The sequence below is a fragment of the Mobula birostris genome, chromosome 9, assembly GCF_030028105.1.
Source record: "Mobula birostris isolate sMobBir1 chromosome 9, sMobBir1.hap1, whole genome shotgun sequence".
NCBI lineage: Eukaryota > Metazoa > Chordata > Chondrichthyes > Myliobatiformes > Myliobatidae > Mobula > Mobula birostris.
In genome coordinates, this window is record NC_092378.1 from 44,826,130 (window position 1) to 44,849,394 (window position 23,265).

General features: G+C 41.5%; 1 protein-coding gene across 2 annotated transcripts in view; it reads right to left on the bottom strand.

Annotated features, from left to right (window-relative positions):
* The window catches only part of LOC140202725 (contactin-1-like), a 525,313-nt gene that overhangs the window by 91,349 nt on the left and 410,699 nt on the right, over positions 1 to 23,265 (bottom strand). For both annotated transcript variants that reach the window (XM_072267960.1, XM_072267961.1), the window contains exon 19: positions 9,400 to 9,503. In XM_072267960.1, the coding sequence (XP_072124061.1) occupies positions 9,400 to 9,503 (104 nt within the window). The remainder of the gene's footprint in view (positions 1 to 9,399; positions 9,504 to 23,265) is intronic.

Consider the following 23,265-nt stretch of genomic DNA (forward strand, 5'->3'; position numbering starts at 1 on the left):
AATCCACGCTGTGTCTGTACACTGATAGTACCAACCAGACCTTGAGCAAATGACCAGACATTGAGCTGTGGCAGCTAATACAGCAACACATGAGGATGCAGAGTATAAACAGGCTTGGCTTAGGAAGCGCACAGAAGTGATTCAGTGAACTGATATGAACTTTGTAAGGAAAACTGGTCAATTATATCCACCTAACTTTCGAGACACAGATGCTTACCAACGACTACGCAAGAAACAGCAAATTCTTGTGCTGATGCATTCCTGAACTGATTATATAAACTGATCTGCTCCTATATCTTATGATCTTATGTGGCAACTGCAGAGAAAGCTAGTATTTATTTATCCAAGATTTATCAGGTGTTTTGTGATTTGCTGAAACAATAAATAATTGCTACATAATTTTTTTAGCCTTAATCCTTGGATAATACATCATGAACCAATATTAATGACTCATACATGCCAAAGGCAGCTTCAAGGTACAATTGCAATCGTGAATAAAAAAATAATGTGAGGATAAAAAAGCCAAGTCCTTGCTATAACAGACTCACTTAATACAAACCTTGTGTGATGATAAACACTTCCTTCTCCCCTGCCAGAAACTATTGTATGCAGCAGAAGAATGTGCATCTTAGAAGATGAGCCCCTTGATAAAGGTTGGCTGATTTCCCCCAGAAAAATAAAATTAAATTGCTGCAAGACCAGTGAATACACAAAGATTTACCCAAAGTAGAACAGCCTATTTGAGCTGGGTGTAGCAGCAAAGCAAATTATAATATCACTCCAGATCAGTGCAAACACTATTATTTGCATAAATGGCCACATATTCCCTTGTTGACAATGGAAATTGGCTGATTATCAACAATCTCCAAATTCTGTTCTTCCTAATATAGTTAGATACCTGAGGCATGGAATGAAGACAAGTACAATACAAACAACAAAAAGAACATTATATAGCTCTACTACACAAGTAAAGAATATGAAAAAACGAGTAAGAAAAGACACTGTGAAGCCGGGTGTTCGTCCGTCGATGTCGATGAGGACCTCGACACCATTATGATGGTGTCGAGACTAGCGCAATATGGATTTAAGTGTGGGAGAGTTGTACAGAGTCAGCCTCACTCTCTCTTCCCAATTTCCATCTGGATCCAGTGGCAAGACAGAGTCGAGACGACTGGAGATGGGATTAGGTGCAGTGGATGACCAGGACGTCTTCTGTGTCTTGTCCTGCTCTACACGTTCCACGATGCTTGCAGAGACCGCCTTCTTGACCGTTGGACCTTCCACTGGTCTCGTCTGCTCAATCCGCCAGAGTCTGTCTTCATATGCTGGGTAAGATCCAACTCGAAGTACCAAGATAAGCTTAAAAAGACAAGCATTTTTAATAGGAATTTATTATGTTCTAAAGAGTTTCAAATTGTTCCACACACACAAGCATCTCAGGTTGCGATTGCAGTTCCCCTTTAAGAAAATAGAAGTGGGGAAGGCGTACCCGTCTTCAAGTATGATTGAAACGCAGAGGCTTTAGACCCCCTATCCCAACTCTCCCGCTGGTGTATGTACAGTCTGTGGAAAATAAAACTGGAGACCTCAGAGCAAGATTGCTGTACCAGAGGAACAGCAAGTCAAGTGCAAATTCAAGATTAATTGCCATTCAACCATACATGAATACTCATGAATACGGCCAAATAAAACTGTTACTCCGGGGCCAAGGTACAAAACAAAGAACCAACAGCACAAGCCAAACATAGCACATATAAGCAGCAATACAATATAGCTACTCAAAAAAATACATAGTACATGCCCCTGAGTCCATGAATGTTGCAGCAATCTGCAGTAGAACACAAAACATCGCCTTCTGCTAAGTGAACAGTGGAAGTAGCACTGCCTCCAGCATGGACGTCATGTCAGTCTGGTGGTGTGCACCAACTCCAGTGCCTCTCTCTAGGAGGCCGCAAACCGGTGACACCACGGATGGACGCCGAGTCCTCGTTATGACTGCGGCCACGCACCTCTCCCACTGTTTGCCAATAAAAAATAGTGAATTGGACTTGCAGCATTCCACATTACCAATGCCCAGCAGGGTCCTGCAACCACAAGAAAACTGGCTAAGATGAACACTCAGTGTTAGACTGCACACCACCTTGGCACAATGACGCCTCTCTCTCACAGGCAGCAGCACGGTTCACACTAAGTCCAGCTCCTTCAGTTTCCTTGCCAATGAGCAACTCGCTGATGTAGATCTGCAGTACTTTAAAGTCCTTAATGTCCAGCAGAGTCCTGCAATTATTAAAAATACATTTAATAAAGACAATAACACCTTTAGTTGGTTCCATAGGAGCCATTGCGCCTGAGTGTGCCACCATCTTACAAGAAGCACTCTTCAGGGACTGCTGTGTATTTTGCGCCATGGAAGCATAGCTACCCACTGCCACTTCAGATGCGGAGCCGGAGCTCGATGGTTTCACGGTTCTCCGCAAAGCCTTTTAAAGGCAGAGGAGGTGGACGGTTTCTGTCTTTGTCCTGTTCAGCCAACCTGAAACAACCAGTGGTCAAATGTTGTCCATTTAATCTGCCAAGGGAGTTTTCTGCCATCTTCCTGGCAGTGGTGTACATTCCACCCCAGGACAATGTCAGGTAGGCACTGGAGGAACTGAGCAATGTAATCAGCATGAACAACACAGTGCACTCTGATTCCTCCACCATCATTGCAGAAGATTTCAACCAGGCCTGCTTCAAGAAGTATCTGAACAACCGCCACCAACATATCACCCAAGGAACCAGAGGGCAAACTACAGACTTGACTTCTGTTATGCCATTATCAACAACACTTACTGTGCCATCTCACATCCACATTTTGTAAGGTCCAATCATCCGGCTGTACTTCTACTTCCAGCATATAGGCAGAGTCTAAAGACTGCAGCATTAGTGGTAAAGACCAAGAAGGTATGGTCAAAGGAGGCAGAAGAACACCTACAGGACTGCTTTGAGTTGGTGGACTGGTCAATGTTCAGAATTCACCTTCGCGTCTGAATGAATATGCCACAGTTGTCACCAACTTCATCAAGACCTATGTACAAGTACCTATAAAAAGTATTAAACCCATTGGAAGTTTTCATGTTTTATTTTTTTACAACATTGAATCACAGTGGATTTAATTTGGCTTTTTTACACTGATCAACTGAAAAGACACTTTTGTGTCAGAGTGAAAACAAATTTCTACAAATTGGTCTAAATTTATTACAGTAATAAATAATTGATTGCATAATTATTCACCCCCTTCAAGTGAGTATTTAGTAGATGCACCTTTGATAGCAATTACAGCCTTGAGATTGTGGGGCTAGGTCTCTATCAGCTTTGCACATCTGGACAGTGCAACTTCTTCCCATTCTTCCTTACAAAATTGCTCAAGATCAGTCAGATTGCATGGGGATCGTGAGTGAACAGCTCTTTTCAAGTCCAGCCACAAATTCTCAATTGGATTGAGGTCTGGACTCAGACTTAGCCACTCCAGGACATTAATTTTATTGTTTTTAAGCCATTCCTGAATAGCTTTGGCTTTATGCTTGGGGTCATTGCCTTGGTGGAAAACAAATTTTCTCCCAAGTCACAGTTCCCTTGCAGACTGCATCAGGTTTTCCTCCAGGACTTCCCTGTATTTTGCTGCCTTCATTTTACCCTCTACCTTCACAAGCCTTCCAGGTCCTGCTGCAGTAAGCCTCTCCACAGCATGACGCAGCCACCACCACGTTTCACAGTAGGAATAGTGTGTTTTTGAAGATGTGCGGTGTTTAGCTTATGCCAAACAGAGCATTTAATGTGATAGCCAAAGAGCTCAATTTTCGTTTCATTAGACCATAGAACCTTCTTCCAGCTGACTTCAGAGTTTCCCTAATGTCTTCTGGCAAACTCTAACTGAGATTGTATGTGAGTTTTTTTTTTCCAAACGGTCGCTCTCTCTTTGCCATTCCTCCATAAAACTGTGACTGATGAAGCACCCAGACAACAGTTGTTGTATGTACAGTCTCTCTCATCTTAGCTACTGAAGCCTGTAGCTCCTCCACAGTTGTCAGAGGTCTCCCTCACTAGTCCCCTCCTTGCACAGTCACTCAGTTTTTGAGGACGGTCTGCTCTAGGCAGATTTACAGCCATATTCTTTCCATTTCTTGATGATTGATGTAACTGTATTCAGTGACTTGGAATTTTTCTAGTATCAATCTCCTGACTTGTGCTTTTCAAAAAGCTTTTCACAGAGTTGCCTGGAGTGTTCTTTTGCCAGGATACTGACTCACCAGCAGTTGGACCTTCTAGATACAGGTGCATTTCTACTACAATCAATTGGAACACATTGAATAATTATGAGACTTCTAAAAACAATTGGGTGCACCAGTGATGATTTGGTGTGACATATTAAAGGGGGTAAACACTCATGTAATCAATTATTTTGTGTTTTATATTTGTAACTAATTTAGATCACGTTGTAGACACCTGTTTTCACTTTGACCTGAAAGAATCTTTTTCTATTGATCAGTGTCAAAATGCCAGATTAATTCTACTGTGATTCAATGCTGTAAAACAATAAAACGTGAAAACTTCCAAGGAGGATGAATTCTTTTTATTGGCAATGTAGTTGACTGTGTACCTTTCAGAACATACTGGACATACCTAAATCAAAAGGCATGCATGAACCAGGACATCCATAGTCTGCTGAGGGCAATATCTGTGGGTTTGAAGACTGGTGATCCAGAAATATACAAGAAGTCCAGATACGACCTAAAGAAGGCTATTTTAAGGGTAAAAATATATCTAATTAAGGTCAGAGACTGAATCAGATGCATATCAACTCTGGCAGAGCTTGAAGGCCATTACTTTCTAAAAAGCAAAACCTATCAGAATTAATAGCTGTAATGCTTCACTCCCAGATGAGCTCAACACCTTTTAAGCGCACTTTTAAAGTGAGAATAAATCTACACCTATGCAAATCCCCACAACAAATGGTGACCCTGTGATCTCTGTCTCCATGGCCAATGCCAGAACATTTTGCAAGAGGATCAATCCTTGCAAGGCATCAGACCTTGATGGTGTACCCCGAAGGGCTCTGAAAATCTGTGCCAACCAACTGTCAGGAGTGGTCAAGGACATCTTCAGCCTCTCACTGCTGTAGTCAGAGGTTCCCACCTGCTTCAAAAGGGTGACAATCATACCAGTGCCCAAGAAGAGCAGGGTGAGCTGCCTCAACAACTATTACCCAGTGATACTCACTGTGATGAAGTGCTTTGAGAGGTTGGTCATGGCCAGAATGAACTCCTGCCTAAGCAAGGACCTGGATCTGTTGCCTATCTCCACTCGGCCACCGATCATCTGGACACTAGCAATGTCTATGTCAGGCTGCTGTTTACTGACTGCAGCTCAGCCTTCAAAACAATCATACCCTCAGTTCTAATCAACAAGCTCCAAAACCTGGGACTCTGTACCTCCCTCCGCAGCTGGATCCTTGACTTCCTCACCAGATTACAGTCTGTGCAGATTGGAAATATCATCACCTCCTCACAGACAATCAACACTGGTACACCTGAAGGATGCATGCTTAGCCCACTGCTCTATTCTCTCTACACCCAAGAACATGTGGCTAAGCACAGGTCAAATGCCATCTATAAAATTGTCGATGACACAGCTACTGTTGGCAGAATTTGCAGCGGCGAGGAGGAAGCATACAGAGTGAAATAGATCAGCTGGTTGATGGAGGTGCAGCAACAACCTTGCATTCAATGTCAATAAGACCAAGGAATTGATTATGGACTTCAGTAAGGGGAAGTTGAGGGACCATATACCAGTCCTCATCAAAGGATCAGAAGCAGAAAGGGTGAACATTTTCACAAGTTCCTAGGTTTCAGCTCTGAGGATCTATCCTAAGCCGAACACATCGACTATATCTTATTCGGAGTTTGAGGAGAATTTGTATGTCACCAAAGACACTCGCAAATTTCTACAGATGAACTGTGGAGAGCATTCTAACTAGTTGCATCATTATTTGGTACGGAGGAGCCACTCCATAGGATAGGAAAAGGCTACAGGAAGTTGTAAACTCTGCCAGCTGTACCATGGCCACTAGTGTCCCCAACATTAAAGACCCCCATCACCCAGTTCATACCCTCTTCCCATTGCTAAAATCAAGGAAGAGGTACAAAAGCCTCTGGACATAAACATCATTTCAGGAACAGCTTCTTCCCCTCCACTATCAGATTTCTGATTGGACAAATGAACCCATATACACTACTTTGGTATTTTCCCTCTCTTTTTGCACTAATATATAATTTAATTTTAATATATACTTCCAATTTTAATTAAGTGTTTATTATTATTATGTATTGCAATGTACTACTGCACAAAACAAATTTCATGACATATCCTGATGATATTAAACCTGATTCAGATGGATTGTGCTCAAATTCAATGATTAGTTTGTCTGTTTGATCCTGCTGGTAATTTGATGAAAAGCAAGACAGAACAAACAGAAAAAGAATGACCAGTTGTGGGTTTTTGGCCTGAACACTGAGAAAGCTGTTCACACCTCTTCCTGGTTGCCTTTTGTATTTTCAACAACGTGAAAAACACAGGCAAAGCATCAGAAGGGACATTTGAAATGGTGGTTAGTAGAGTAAGATATCCCAAGTTCCACTGTGGTGGTGAAGAATCAAAAACACAGACGTTTTCGGAGGCTGACTTGCTGACTTAAGTTACAATGCCCTAGAGAGGAAAGGAGGCATTGGGTACTAAAAGGCTTTGGTACTTCCAAGAGGATTTGAAACAGGAAATAGGAGCTTGGCTGATGAAGAGCTGCTCTGCTGATATCTCCTAACTTCAAGTACACAATTAATCATCAGAAAGAAAACTAGTTGCTTCTGAGCAACTGAAAACCATGATTTAGCTGATGAAATTCATGCTGCTTTGATCAAACTTGCAGTATGAAAGCAATAAGAACAACTCCATCAATCTTGCCATCACACTAGATGAAAGCAAGGCTTGAATCTGCCATATATTCTATCCATTTATAGCATGTAGGCAAGGCCAGTATATAATATTCATCACTAGTATTTCTTGAGAAAAGTGGTGGCAAGCTACTTTCTTAAACTGCTGCATTCTCTGAGATGAAGACACTTTGAAGATCAGTCATTTGGGGATTTTGATCAAATGACAATGCTGAAACAACAATGTTTCCAAGTCAGGAGAGGGTGTATTTTGATGGGAAAATTGCATTTAGTGGGACTTCCAGTGCATTCATTGCCCTTGATGTCCTAAGTGGTTTGATATTGCAGGTTTGGATGTCAATAGCCTTGCAAGTTGCAGTCGATCTTGCAAGAACCATATTCTACAATGCACTGCACAGCAGTGGTGGAGGAAGGAAATGTCTGGTGGTGGATGGGTTTCCAATCAAATAGGCTTCTTGCTCTGGATGCTGACTAGCTTCTTGAGGATTCTGGAAATGTACTCAGCGAGATAGCATTTCATCACACTTCAGACTTAATGGATGCGGGAGAAGAACCGGCGACTCAGAAAGGAGTCACCTGCTGCCTGATACCCAGCCTCTGACCTGTTCTTGTTCCACATTACTTATGTGGGCTATCCAGTAAGTTTCTAGACAATGCATGTTGATTGGGGCAGGTGGTTGAAGTCAACAATGGTAAAGCTGTTGAATGCTTAGTTAGGATGGTTGGACTGTAGGTTTTCTTCCCAAAGAAATATAAAAGTTAGAAAAAATGCGAGAGAATCTGATGGGCTTTTATTACTGCCACGTTATTGATATTAGCCTTGTTTCTTAAAAAAAAGCCTTTTTACTGTCTTGAACTGAAATTAAATGGAAGTTTTCATATATCCAGATTATTAGTCCAGCACTCTGGATTATTAGGCCACAAAGGTGCCCTTGACAACTGTTTGACAGGAAGACCTGGGGTTCTGATCTAGCAATGATTACATTACATCAGGAATCTGTCATGTGGAACTGACATATTCCCATGCATTTATTTCCCTTGTTTCTCAGAGATTTACAAAATGGTGACAGCATTGAAGGAATCTAATCTACCCTTCGAGTGCACTGGCTCTTTGTCAGATTGATCCAAATAGTCCTTTTCTCCACCTATCCCCACAGCCCCACTAATTCTTTCCTTTCAGGTAATTATCCAGTTTTCTTTTGAAAGCTACAAATGTACCTGTGTTTATTACTGCTTCTGACAAAGGCATTTCAGACCCTGACCATTTGAGGCATGGGACATTTTCAGTTCTCTGAATCTTCATCTTTCGTCCCCTAGTTCTTCAACCTGTGCCAGTGGGAATGGTTTCCCCTCCTTAATCTGTCCATACTCATCATCATTTGTAGTAATGCTGTCAGATCTCCTTGCAACTTTACCGTTCCAGGAACAAACACAGCTCCTGCAGTCTCTCCACAAAACAAATGTCCTTCATCCCAAGCGTAGGAGCCATGTATTTTCTTTCTGTCTGTAATGTACTTTGTGATGCATTTATTATGGTAATTTGTCATGTGGGTTGGAGTGTGGTAGAAACAAATTTGAGTATCGTTATTTATTCATCCTTTGACTTAGTTAGTTGTTAGATAGCAGCAGCCGGAAAATGATATTTTTTTGTTGACTGCTAATTGAGGTGTTAATTGGAACATTATTAGACTGCTTATATATGCACAGAACGCCGATATCACTATTAGACTGCTATAGCGTTGATTTAGTTTTGTTACTTTTTATTACTACGAGATTGTTCATCTTTGCTGGTTTTTTAGTAAAGGATCAAACATACCTTTCTCGATTTTAGAACTTAGTTATTTTGGAAGCAAGTTGTACAATGTCAACCTCCTAGCTTAGTCCCTCTGTGGTTTTGGTTTGTTTTAAAGTAACCGCTGCTCCAAGATTCATTTTACTCTTTTTCATCTGACCCTGTCCCTATGCGCTTTGGTTTGGGAGGGGGATCTGATAAGGCAGTGGTGACCTCCTGCAGAGACTGTGAATAGCAGGCACCACAGCCAAGGTCAAGTTGTATACAATGGTGGACTGAGTGCAGATCAATCTGATGAGTGGCAAGATAACCTCAACCACAAATTCAATCCTTCACACATCAAGTAATTGGTCAGAGGTGTGACTCTCTGACAGAATACTTGTGAATCAATTGATTGGCAAACAAAATTCTAACTTGCAACTCAACAAAAAGCCTGAAATGCTTTAGCCTGCAGAGTAGGATGGAACACGTTTGAGAGATTAAATCAGTACATGTGCTCGACACTGAAATAGTCCTGTTTTTTGTAAACTCATATCACATTGGTGCTGATTTCCCCAAATGTAAACTGCAGTTCTGCAATTTTTCACAGCTACTTCTATATGACAGATGATTTGAACTCACTTCATAGCCTTCGATTGACCGCTGGGTCACAGGCGTCCAGGATACTTCAATCTCTGATGATGAGACACTCCAGGCAGTCAATTCTGCAGGTGCTTCACTGGGCTCTGGTTACAGAACAAAATACCAAATGACTTTATTGCAATAAAATCAAACTGCATAAATACATTTCATTTTAAACTGTCATGGCTTCAATAACAGTAACAACAAAACACACAAACTGCTTGGCATTACTTCAAGAATTTCCAGCTGCTAATTAGAATTTCTAATTGTCTTATCAAATTAATTGATGTTTGAAATAGTCCGATACGCCTGAAAAGAATTTTACCACTGATGAACATACACCAGGCTTGAATAAAGCTACAGGAGACAAATAGTGGACATGGTCTAGAATTCAAAATGTGGGAAGGTGGAGGAAAAAGATTCAACTATCATATTCAAAAACAGTCTCAAAGATACTTAAGGAGAATAGAAGGTCACCGGGTTATAGGGAAAGAGCTGGGGAATGAGACAGACTAACTTGACCTTATCAATATCCAAAATGAGGATAATATTGCTGGATAGTGCAATTGAAATGTTCAGCACATCAATAGGCTCTTTGGTTCACTGTAGATAAAGCACATATTTGCATTAATCACATTTTTAAAAGTTTTCCCCACTTTCTTGTCAACTCCCCCAATTTCTACCACTCACCTGCACACTAGAGGCAATTTACAGTAGCCATTAACCTATCAACCTGCATGCCTTTGGGATGAGAGAGGAAACTGGAGCATTTGGGAATAACTCACAAGGAGAACATGCTGACCTCAGTCAGACAGAAACCGAGGCCAGCTCTGAACCGGGTTGCTGGAGTTGAGAGGCGATGGCTGTATTAGATGCAGTACTGGGCCATCTTCTGTTGTATTACTACAATTCCCCTGGTTACTCAACCTTCCATTCCCATCTTCTAACTCATTCCATGTCATGACATTCAAGTGTTGTGATCTGATAAAACTTGTGTGCAATAACCAAGTCACCTCAATCTAATATTGCACTGTACATTTACATCATAATACTACAGAAGCAGTATTAGACCATGCTGTACACCCAAAATTGTTCCATCATTTAATAAGATGATGACTGATCGATTATAACCAGAATCCCCCATTTCATCTCCATGGTTACCTTTTACCCACATGCTTTATCACAATTCCATCTATCTCTTCCTTTAAAATTTGCAAAATAAATCTGCTTCCATCAAAATTTATGCAGCAGAGTTCCAAAGATTCAGGACCTTCTGCGAGAAAGTAAAATCTCTCAGCTCTATCATAAATGGGTGACTTCTGTACTTTAATCAGTGACTTCAGATTTTTCCACCTGAGGAAACATTCTTTCCACATCCATCCTTTCAAGACCCCTCATGTTGTTATTTGTTTCAATCAAGTCCCCTCTCAGTCTCCTAAACTCCAGTGAATAAAACCCTCATCTGATCAACCTTTACCCATTCCATGTTTTAATCTAGTTTATCACTGCAATCGTTTATGTCACAAAGACAGAAAATACTGGAAACCCTCAGCAGGTCAGGCAGAATCGGTAGAAAGAGACAAAGTATTAACATTTCAAGGAAAAGACCCTTTGTCATGGCTGAAGTATTAAATCAGTTTCTCTTTTTGCAGGTGCTGCATGGCACGTTGAGTGCTTCCAGCATTTTCTGTATTTATTTCAGATTTCCAGCATCTGCAGTTTTTCTTTGAGAAAAATTCACAGTGGTTGACTGAACCTTTTACAAAATGTAAGGTATAATGAAGAAGATATGGCAGTTGAGAGAAAACCAAAACGTGGCAGGGACTTATGATGACTCGGCAGTTCATTGCTGGCAAGTATCTGAGATAACCCCAGTGCACAGAGGTCATTGCAACTGATACAGTCCCATGCTAACCTTCAGATATTCTATGAAATCACAGGATTGTTCAGCATTGATCAAAGGTGGCAACACTGGCCAAGGCACAGGGTATTGTAGCTTGGACCTGAGACTGTTAGCTCCCAGTAGAGTGTGCTGCAAACTGTATTCCATTGGATGTACATCAATACAGACATCACTCAGAACCACCAGGAAGTTTTAAAATTAGACCATAAGATCATCGGATATAGAAGCAGAAGTAGGCCATTCGGCCCATTGAGTCTGCTCCACCATTCCATCATGGGCTGATCCAATTCTTCCAGTCATCCCCACCTCTTGATGCCCTGACTAGTCAAGAACCTTAAAGGGGAAAATCACCAGTAAAATTTATCAAAGGTAGTGATTTGACTCAGTGAATTGGCCTGTTCTGTGGGAAAACCAAATGACAAAAGGTGGGTATTGTAATTCACCATATGATAACCCAGGCAGAAATGTGAAGAGGTGCTGCCAATTTATGATAAGATCACAAGTCACAGTAATTGTAAAAACACAGAGCCTTGCTCATCACTTATGGCATATAGAGGAGACCCTGTTTCAAGAAAGTGGCATTTTTCATCAAGGACCCCTAACACCCAGTGATATACATCATTAGAGACCCTCACCATCTAGGAAATGCCCACTGCTCATTACAACCTTCAGGGAAGAGATGAGGTGTCTGTAGACCCACAATAAATGAATTAAGAACAGCTTCTTCCCCTCTGCCATCAGATTTCTGATCAATGCACACTAACTTGTCATTCCTTTTCTGTACTGTATCTATTTTTGTAAGTTATAGACTTTTATGTCCTCACACTGTACTGCTGCTGCGAAACAACAAATTTCAAATCATATGTCAATGATAGTAAATCTGATTCCAACTCCAAAGTTTTTTTTTCTTTATCAGTAATGCATAGATAGGTATTGGCAAGAGGGCTAAAAGGGTCTGTTTCTGTGCTGTACAATTCTATGACTTTCCATAAATCAATCTTCAGGTTTCCTGCTCTTCTTTATAACAATCTGCCACTTTTCTTAATGTATTGGCACCTGTAATTCATCCTGTTAACCATGGCTTGGGCCACACTACATTTAAGTCTTTCTTCACGGAAATTGATACATAATTATTCAGAATTATGAATTACTCAAATGCTTACCATTACTGATCTACTGTCATAATATACACTCAGTGGCCAATTTATTAAGTACCTTCTGTACCTGATAAAGTGGCCGTTGAGTCTATGTTTGTGATCTTCTGCTGCTGTGGCTCATCCATTTCAAAGTTTGACGTGTTATGCATTCACAGATATGTTTCTGCACACCACTGTTGTAATGTGTAATTATGAGTTCCTGACATCTTCCTGTCAGCTTGAACCATTCTTCTTTGACCCCTCTTATTAACAAGGTGTTTTTAGCCCTCAGAACTGCTGCTTACTGGATGATTTTTGTTTTCGCACCACTCTCCGTGAACTCTAGAGACTGGGGTGCATCAAAAGTCTAGGAAATCAGCAGTCTTTGAGATACCCAAACCACTCCGTGTGGTACCAACAATCATTCCACTGTTAAAGTCACTTAGATCATATTTCTTCCCCATTCTGATGTTTGGTCTGAACAACAACTGAACCTCTTGACCATGCCTTGAGTTGCTGCCACATGATTAGCTGATTAGTTATTTGCATTAACAAACAGGTGTACATTTGTACCTAATAAAGTGGCCACTGAGTGCAATTTCCCAATTATTAGTTGATTTTTATAAGAGCAATTTTATATACAATTTAATAGTATCACTTTCAAACTCAAATTCTATCATGTTCCAATCACTCTCCTTACCATGATACTGCAGGAACAGATGAATGCATCTTTCAGATGGGAATAGGAAAGTGACTTGTGTTTCTGCTCAATTTTTTTGTATGTTTGTCTAAGATAAGGGAGTGAAGTATTGTCTTGGCTACAGTGTTCTCAATGATTAAACAACTTGTTAATATTTTCTGCCTTAATTTACAGAGGAAAACTGAGCACTGAAACAAGGTATACAAGAGCTGCCAGCATGAAATCTGTCAGCATGTTGTGGATTGGGGTAGAGAACAATGGAAACTACTATGTACATTTTGGAACTCTGCCTTGGAGCTTAGTGCTTCAAATAAACCACTGAGGGAAAACGAATAGATTTCAGAAATGAAAGGAAAACTGTTCAGTACTATTTTAATCACATGTATGTGTGCCTCCCCATTGCCACTGCTGAATGTCTGGCAGCCAAGGAGTGATGATTCAAAAAGGTGACATCCATCATTAAGGACCCCCTTCACCCAAGACATCCCCTCTTCTCATTGCTACCATCAGGAAGGAGGTACAGGAGCCTAAAGGCACACACTCAATGATTCAGAAACAGCTTCATCCCCTCTGCTGATTTCTGAATGGACATTGAATCCATGAACACTACCTCACTACTTTTTAAAAGAATTTTAGTTTTGCATATATACTCACTGTATTTCATGTTTTTTCTCTATTATTATGTATTGCATTGACCTGCTGCTGCAAAGACAACAAATTTCACAACATATGCAGGTGATATTCAAGCTGATTCTGAAAATGATCTTGAACGCTATTTTCCAGAAGAGCGGGGATTATTCCCCAGAACCCTGGGGAAGATTCAATGCTCAAACAATACCCCCTAAACAGGATTTTTGTTCCTTTCCACGGCTTGTGGCACATCAGGCAGCAACCTTGCTGTTTCTTTAGCATTGTCTGTCTTTTCACAAGGCCAAGATGCTAGCTCAACGCTCAACACAGCATGGATGGAATGTGCAAGATGCCAGCTGGATTTGAACTCAGGACCTCTCACCTGAAAGTCCGGTGTGGACGCCAATTTAAACAGGACAGCTACACTTTTATCAAGTGGCTATTTGTGCCAAGAAAGGTGAATATGAATGGAAGTTTGCATTCTTTTCTCTATTTTGAAGCTCAGAATTTTCAGAACAAAACAGATCTTTGTCCTACAGTGAAAATACAAGGAAGTAGTGCAGGAATGTGAGTAAAGAAAGGATAACCAAACTCCATTTTGAAGGAGCAGAGCATACAAACAAAAGAGTGCACTAACAAATAGGCTGTGTTTATAAAAAAAAGTGGTAAAACATTAGTGTCATAGTAGAAAAATGTGAAGATGGTTAGCAAAATGGAAATGTAACGCCCTGGAAAAGGTTTCACTGCTAATGTAATGGTTTCTCTGTAGCTGCAGTGTTTAGGTTATGACTAGAGATAACGGGGTCTTTGGAATGTGAGCTGTCCAATGAGGGGAGTGTTTTTCTTTCTTGTGTGTGTGCCCAAGAGCGAGGTACTTGCAGTCTTTTGTTCGGCAGAAGATGGAGAGAGAAGATGCCAGAAGAGAGAGGTCATAGACTGCAAGATGGAGTAGATTTGGAATGGGGCTGGGTCGACAATGCCCGGGGGAAATCAATGAAGAATGAACAGATGAGAAACCATGAGCTCCAACATGCCCATTAGACTGTTTCATTAAAATGGGCCCTTTCCTTTTTGTTTTTCTTTACTACCCCGCTAATCAAATTAATTATAAAGCTAAAACGTTTAATTGCATATGGTGCACTGTTTGTCATTTCGTGGTATTGATTTGTAACAGGGAAAACATCATGCAGCATCCACACAAACGAGATCTCACAAGTTTGGCGGGGCCGGAGACCGTCTTCCCCTAGACTAACGCCACTGGCCGAACCCGAGGGTTACAGAAACAAAGAAGATTAGAGGTGGCTGAGTACAAACTCATGATGCAGGGTGGACAAATTAATAGTATGAATGGATAGATTGAGATTTATTTATTTTATTTTATTTTATTTAGAGACGCAGCATGGAGTGGGCCCTTTGAAACCCCTTGAGCATCACTGTCTCGCAAACCCAGACAACTCCAATTTAACCCTAACCTAATCACAGGACAATTAACAATGACCAATTAACCTACCCACGCATTCCACGGGAAGGACATACAGACTCTTTACAGATGACACGGGAATTGAACTCTGAACTCCAACGCCCCAGCTGTAATAATGTCATGCTTACCGCTAGAAACGGAATTGCCAGAGTGGAACCACTACTGCAGGGTGGTCAAGGCTGAGAGCTAAATATTTGAGGGTGTTCAATAATCACGAAGAATGGGCAGAAAGGGAAAAGGACAGGGTGCGACGTTGTTATCGAAAGATGATGTTAGAGCAATAGCAAGAAGGAAATGAGTTCAGAAATTGAAGTTGTGAAAACAGTCTTGGCAGATCTCAGCACAAGTTGGTGGCAGTTATCAATAGTGCTCAAGCAGTACTGATAATGCAGAGGACAGCATTAAGCAGCAACTGAAGATGTATGAGGAAAGGGTACTACAGTAGTAATGGGAATTTCTAGTCTACAAGCCAAACTAGCCACAACACTGACGAGGATGAAACTCTAGACTTTGCGAAATAAGGCTTTTTATGCCAGTGTTGATAAGGCATATGGGGCACAGTCTATTCTGGAGAAGGGATTAGTTAATAATCTTGTTGTGTGGGGTCCTTCAGGGAAAGGTGCCCATGACATGATAGAATTCTTCACTTAAAATGGAAGGTGCTGTAGTTTAATCTGAGATCAGGGCCCTAGACTGAAACATAGGAAACTGCTAAGATTTGAGGATTGAGTTGGCTATGATAGATTGGGATGATCCCTTAAGAAGCATGACTGTAGCTGCAGCTAACATGGTGGCATGCAGAAACTCTAACAGTTCTACAGTTTCTTCTGGTGCATTGACACATAAGGAAATGTAGACTAACCACAGCTTACAAAAGAAGTTAGGGATATTATTAGATCCAAATAGTAAGTATATGAAGTTGTCAGAAATAGCCACAGGCCTGCAGATTGGCAGCAGTTCAGTATTCATCATGAAAAGTACCAACAGTTTGACTGATGGAGGAAAAGTAGAGTATCAGAGTAAAGAAAGTGAACTGTAAGAGTTACTCAGAGTATGCAAAGGGAGAAAAAAACCTAGTTCCTGTTAGAAACGGGAAAAAATATTACTAGCAAAGATATGGCAAAGCAATTCAACAAATATGTTGGTTTTTGCCTTCACATAAGGGGACACCTAATAACTCCCTCGACATGCTCAGAAACCATGAGTTTAATGAAAAGAAAGAATTCCAGCAAATTAGTATTAGCAAAAAAATGTGATGGAGAAATTAATGGGACTGAAGGCCAATATATCTCAATGGCTTATAATCTGCACCTCCAAGTAATAAAAGAAATAGCCGTGTGAACTGTGAACAATCATTTTGTGAAATTCTACAGATTATGGAACAGTTCCCACGGATTGGAGGTAATCCTGTTATTCTGAAGAAACATTCATTTCTACAGTACCTTTAGTGACCTCAGTACGTTCTTGTCATGTATAAAGAAAACAAATAACTTTTGGATGTAGATAATTTTAGAATAACTAGATCCCACAAACAAAAACATGGCAAAAACTGAACGATTTACATTCAGGGTGAGGCTTGAGAGACAAATAGGGTCCGGATGATGAGAACAACTGTGACTTTCTTCAAATATATCATTGGATTTTAAATTCCCGTGATGGCAGATATAACTTTTCTGAAAGATGGCAGTGCAGCCCACCCTCAGTCCTGCACTGGAGTGCCAATGGAGGTAATGCAAATCCGGAATTTCCTTATGTAGTTTTGAGAGAGGCAGGACCTATTCAATGTGCAATATGTGCTACACACAGAAACTTCCGAATCAGACTGGAAGAGCTGACAAAGCCAGAGAGCATCCTACTGTAGAACAACACAAAGTGCATCATAAATAAGGCAACTGAATTATAGTGGCCACATGTCAAACTATTTCAGGGTGATCAAGAACAAAGAATAGAAAAAGCTGGAAACACTCAGTTTGTCAGACAGCATTTGTGGAACGAGAAACAGCAAATATTTCTGGTTGAAAACCCTTTGAAGAGAAGAGGGAGAAACAGAGAAAAAAAGGTTTCAAGTTGCAAAGAAAGTGAGGAGAGGGATGGATTCAAGCAAGAGTTGTCAATGCAGACTAAGTGGTGTGTTGCAAATAGCAGGTGAGGGACTACATGTGGAGAGGGGTGAAAAACTGGTCATCTGATGTCTACCAAGTTTAAGTCAATTTGGGAATCATTAGTGAGCATTGATTATGATTTTTAAACAGAAGTCTTGGACTCTTTCAAATTATTTAAAAAGATTAATTTTATCTTAGTTTAAAAAGATTAATTGAAGCATTGATCATGTGGATAGGCAGAGGCTTTTTCCCAGGATTGAAATGGCTAACACGAGTGGCATACTTTTAAGGTGCTTCGAAGTAGGTACAAGAGGGATGTCAGAGGTTAAGTTTTTCACACAGAGAGTGGTGGGTGTGTGGAATGCACTGCCAGAGAAGGTGGTAGAGGCAGATAAAATAGGGTCTTTTAAGAGACTCTTAGATAGGTAGATGGAACTTAGAAAAATAGAGGGCTATGCGGTAGGGAAATTCTAGGCAGTTTCTAGAGAGGTTACACAGTTGGCACAACATTGTGGGCTGAAGGGCCTGTAATGTGCTGTAGATTTCTATGTTTATTTCCAGAAAAATACTGAATCTATTTCACATTGAAACTTCCCAATTCTGAGATGAAGGGGAACAGAGAGTTACAATGGCAGTGACTGCCTTTGTAATGGCAGTGATTACAGGTATCTGACAATGGCCATTTATGTGCTCTTCTATCTACATGCTCAATGTTTATCCCTTAGCATTTGTGGAAGAGTATTTGGCACGACTGTATGTTGTGCCTACTTAGGAGAAAGAACATCAGGAAATGAGGAGGGCATGAAAGTGGGAAGAACTAACATTTCAGAATCAGTTCTAAGGATTTGCGTTTGCAGGACAGAAGGAGAAGCAGGTCTGAAGAACATTGGTTTATCTAGGAAATACAAACCTCCATGTATTCATTCCACTGGCTCTGCTCTGTAAATCCTATACAGTTCAGTCCATCATTATCAACTGTGCCTCCAACCATCAGGTTTTCAGCTCTAGAACTTCCTTGTTAAAGCCTTTGCATCTTCTCCTACAAGGTTTTCTTTGAAGTACACATCTATGGCTGAGGTATTTGCATTGTTTTATTATTGTCACATGTACCAACATATAGTGAAAAGCTTTTGCTCTGTATGCCATTTGAATAGCTCATGTCGTCCATCATTACAATGTAGAAGTGAAAAAAACAGAATGTACACTATACAGAATGCAAAATAGAGTTCAATGCTCCTGATTCCTCACTAGCCACCAAGGCATGATTTTAATTCTGCCAAGTAGCACAACAAGTAGCCTCACAGTTGCAGTGAGTCACATTCAATCCTGATCTCTGGTGTGGTCTATTTTGAACATGAGAAGACCTGCAGATGCTGGAAATCCAAAGCAACACATACATGATGCTCTCTCTAAACTCTGCCATTGCTAGTCCCAAGCCCAGCTGCGAAAGAAAGAGGCTTGGGCATGGAGCTAGCAACTCCATCCTGTAAAATCCTAGAGCTACAGAAACATCAACAGAAGCTCCAAAGATCTCATCCCCTGGAGTGGAAGGATCTTCGCCTAGAAGACATATGAAATTGTGTGGTGAAAGCCACAAGTCCGCAGAATCTGCAGGGGTCGACCATCCTTCAATCATCCAGGAACAGCACCATCTGAACATGGAAAGTAAAGACCACGTATGAAAGCGAGAAGACTTCACAAGTGGCGGCCAAAATGAAGAATATCACTCTGAGCCTGCTTGGGGTCAGTGAAACATGATGGACGTAGCCCGGGCAGAGGTGGCTGATGATGGGTACTGATGAGGAAGATGACATCTCACATACTCAAAGAATAGCATTTGTGCTATCAAAAGTAACACAAAAGGCATTGACAGCAGGCAAAGCCCATGGTTCCTGCATCACCACAAAAAATCAAGATATTTGTCATACAGTGTTATGCACCAACTAACAACCTTGACAAAGGAATCAAGGGCATTTCTATACTAGGCTCCAAAATATCCTGAAAGAGATACTAACATTCTCCTGACAGACTTCAATGCAAAAGTGGGATTGGATAACACTGGCTACGAAGACATGATAGGAACACCCAGAGCGAGCGAGAATGGACAGCTCTTTGCCGACATGTGCAAAATGCTCAAATGCTCATGATCATTGGAAGAAGCATCTTCCCCCACAAAACAATTGCAGGGTGACTTGGATAGGTTAGGTGAGTGGGCAAATTCATGGAAGATGCAATTTAATGTGGATAAATGTGAGGTTATCCACTTTGGTGGCAAAAACAGGAAAACAGATTATTATCTGAATGGTGGCCGATTAGGAAAAGGGGAGGTGCAACGAGACCTGGGTGTCATTATACACCAGTCATTGAAAGTGGGCATGCAGGTACAGCAGGCGGTGAAAAAGGCGAATGGTACGCTGGCATTCATAGCAAGAGGATTCCAGTACAGGAGCAGGGAGGTACTACTGCAGTTGTACAAGGCCTTGGTGAGACCACACCTGGAGTATTGTGTGCAGCTTTGGTCCCCTAATCTGAGGAAAGACATTCTTGCCATAGAGGGAGTACAAAGGAGGTTCACCAGATTGATTCCTGGGATGGCAGGACTTTCATATGATGAAAGATTGGATCGACTAGGCTTATACTCTCTGGAATTTAGAAGCTTGAGGGGGGGGGGATCTTATTGAAACATACAAAATCCTAAAGGAATTGGACAGGCTAGATGCAGGAAGATTGTTTCCGATGTTGGGAAAGTCCAAAACGAGGGGTCACAGTTTGAGGATAAGAGGGAAGCCTTTTAGGACCGAGATTAGGAAAAACTTCTTCACACAGAGAGTGGTGAATCTGTGGAATTCTCTGCCACAGGAAACAGTTGAGGCCAGTTCATTGGCTATATTTAAGAGGGAGTTAGATATGGCCCTTGTGGCTAAAGGGATCAGGGGGTATGGGGGGGGAAGGCTGGTACAGGGTTCTGAGTTGGATGATCAGCCATGACCATACTGAATGGCAGTGCAGGCTCAAAGGGCCGAATGGCCTACTCCTGCACCTATTTTCTATGTTTCTATAACCACACATGGCTGTCACTTGACCACATAACAGAGAACCAAATAGACCACATCTGTATATCCAAGAAATTCAGGAGATCACTTCAAGATTTTAGAGTGAGGAGAAGAGCAGATGTCACATATGACCATCACCACTTGCTTGCAAAGCTAGAACTCAAACTAAATAAGAATTGGATAGAATCAGCGTCAATGAGGCAGAGATTCAACGTTATCCTTTTGAGAGATGAAGATCCAACGAAACATTCAAATTGGTCCTTAGTAACAAGTTCCAAATGCAACAAGAACTGCATGTGAGAAAGGATCTACACAATGAACGGCAGAGAGTTGAGGAAATATAAGTCTCAACATGTAGAGAGGTACTCGGTGTCAAAAAGAACCAGCAGGAAGACTGGATATCAGCTGAAACATTATGCAAGAGGCAGAAGAAGGCAATCATGAATCCAGTAATTGCAGGACTCAAACTGGAAAGGCAAAAGCACAGGAAAAGCATGCAGAGGCTCATACAGCAGTGAAGAAGAGCATTAAAGCAGACAAGTGCAGTTTTATACATGGCCTGGCAGAGGAAGTAGAACAAGCAGTGGGGTGTGGTAACAGGAGAAAGCTGTATGAGACCACCAAGAAATTGTCTGGCAAGTACAGTAAGCCTGACAGGCCAGTCAAGGACAGGGATGGAACGACCATAGTGGGAACAGAGGAGCAGCTGAACAGCTGAGGTGAACACTTTGAAGATCTGCTGAACAGACCCTCACCTCCAAACCTGCCTGAACAGACCCTCACCTCCAGCCACTACTGACCTGCCTATAAACTGAGACAAGCCTACCAGATAGGAGATCAGGAAAGCAATAAAGCTGCTAAGCAATGGTAAATCAGCTGGTCCAGACAACATTCCTGGAGGAGCTCTCAAGACAGACCTGGACACTACAGTAGTTGCTGTACCCTCTCTTTCAGAAGATCTGGAGAAAAAGAGCAGATACTAACCGACTAGAAAGTTGGCTACTTTGTCAAGATTCTAAATAAGGGAGACCTTAGCCACCGCTCCAACTACAGAGGCATCACACTCTTGACAGTCCCAGGAAAAGTCTTCTACAGGATAATACTAGAGAGGATGAAGGATGCTGTAGATGGTAAACTAAGAGATAAACAAGCAGGCTTCTGCAAGAACAGATCATGCACTGACCAAATCGCCACACCACACATAATAGTCAAGCAGTCACTTGAGTGGAATTTATTTCTGTACATCAACTTCGTCGATTATAAAAAAAACCTTCAACAGTGTAGATAAAGAGTCTGTGGAGAATCCTTCAGCACTGTGGATTACCAGGCAAGATGGTTAGACTGATCAAGAGTTCTGCAGAGTCAGTCATGCTGGAGAACTCACCAGCAGATTTCAAGTGAAGACAGGAGTCAGACTAGGGTGCCTGATGTCCCCTTTCTTGTTCCTCCTGGTCATAGACTAGATTATGAAGACATCTGCAGCACAGAAAAGGAATGGGATAAAGTGGACTCTATGGAAACAAGAGGGTGACCTGGACTTTGCTGATGATATACTTCTCCTGTCCCATACCCACAAGCAGATGCAGGAAAAAAAACAACAGAACCATCAAACACATCATCACAAGTGGGCCTTGACATCCACAAAGAGAAAACTAAAGTCCTCAAGATCAGCCTACCCCACATCATCTCCATCACTTGAGGAAAGTCCACTTGAGGAGGTAGAAGCCTTCACCTACCTGGTAGTGTCATTGAAAGACAGGGTGGCAATGATGCGGACGTCAAGACAAGGATTGACAAAGCTAGGGCAACCTTCTTCCAGCTCAAGAACATCTGGTACTCCAGGTAAGTGCCAATGTGGAATCCCAAGGGAAAGCAGAAGAGAGGCTTGCCAAAGAACACCTGGCGACGCAACCTTGAAGCTGACACCAAGATGGGCTATGCCTAGGTACAACTTGAAAGACTGGCTCAGGACAGAGGCAACTGGTGAGCTGCTGTCAACAGCCTATCCCTCAGTAGGGGTGATAGGTTTAACTAACTAACTAAATACCTATGCTTTCCCTGTGACTGCATGGGTCTCCTCTGGGTGTTTCCCCCTAGACCAGAGATCTATCGTACTTGGTCAGTTAACTGGACACTACAAATTGCCCCATGTGCAACTGGGTGACAGCAAATGGGAGAGTTGATGGAATTATGGATTGAATAAAATGTATTAGTGTATTTGAAACAGGTGTTTAATGTCAGCCTGGACCTGAAGGGTTGAAGGGCCCATTTCTCTGCTGAACGAAAGATGTTGTATAAATAGGTTAAAAGCCTTACATTATGAAGTCAAGTTGAGGGAAGACTGGCTTATATTTACCAGGGAACACGGCTGATTGAGTTGACGTGTTTAAATTGATGAAGAGTTCTGATAAAGCAGAGAAATGATTTCCAGATCAAACCACTGAACATTAAGCTTCAAAATATATCATTTAGAAGTTGAATCAAGAAGTATTTCTTTCTCAAAAAATGGTTATGAAAATGTGCAAATCATTTGCACACATGTAGAATTTTCAAGATGAGTATTACAGGACCTGTAGATCCCGTGGTCCTGTGGTTGGTGGTTGGACATGGCCAGGACTGACCTTCACAGCTAGGCAGCCAGTGTACCACACCTTCCTACCATTCTCCAGCTCCTGTCCACCGTCTGGCTGAATGGCAAATGCTTTTCCTTAATCCTCCCCTTCCCCCTAACTTTAGCAAACAACTTCCAGCCAGGTTCTTGATCTCAGTCTCCCAAAGTCATTCAGAACTAAATACTGGGTCTGGGGCCAAAACACTGATCACATGTACGAGCCCCATTCCTTCTGTCTTTTCCAAACGCCC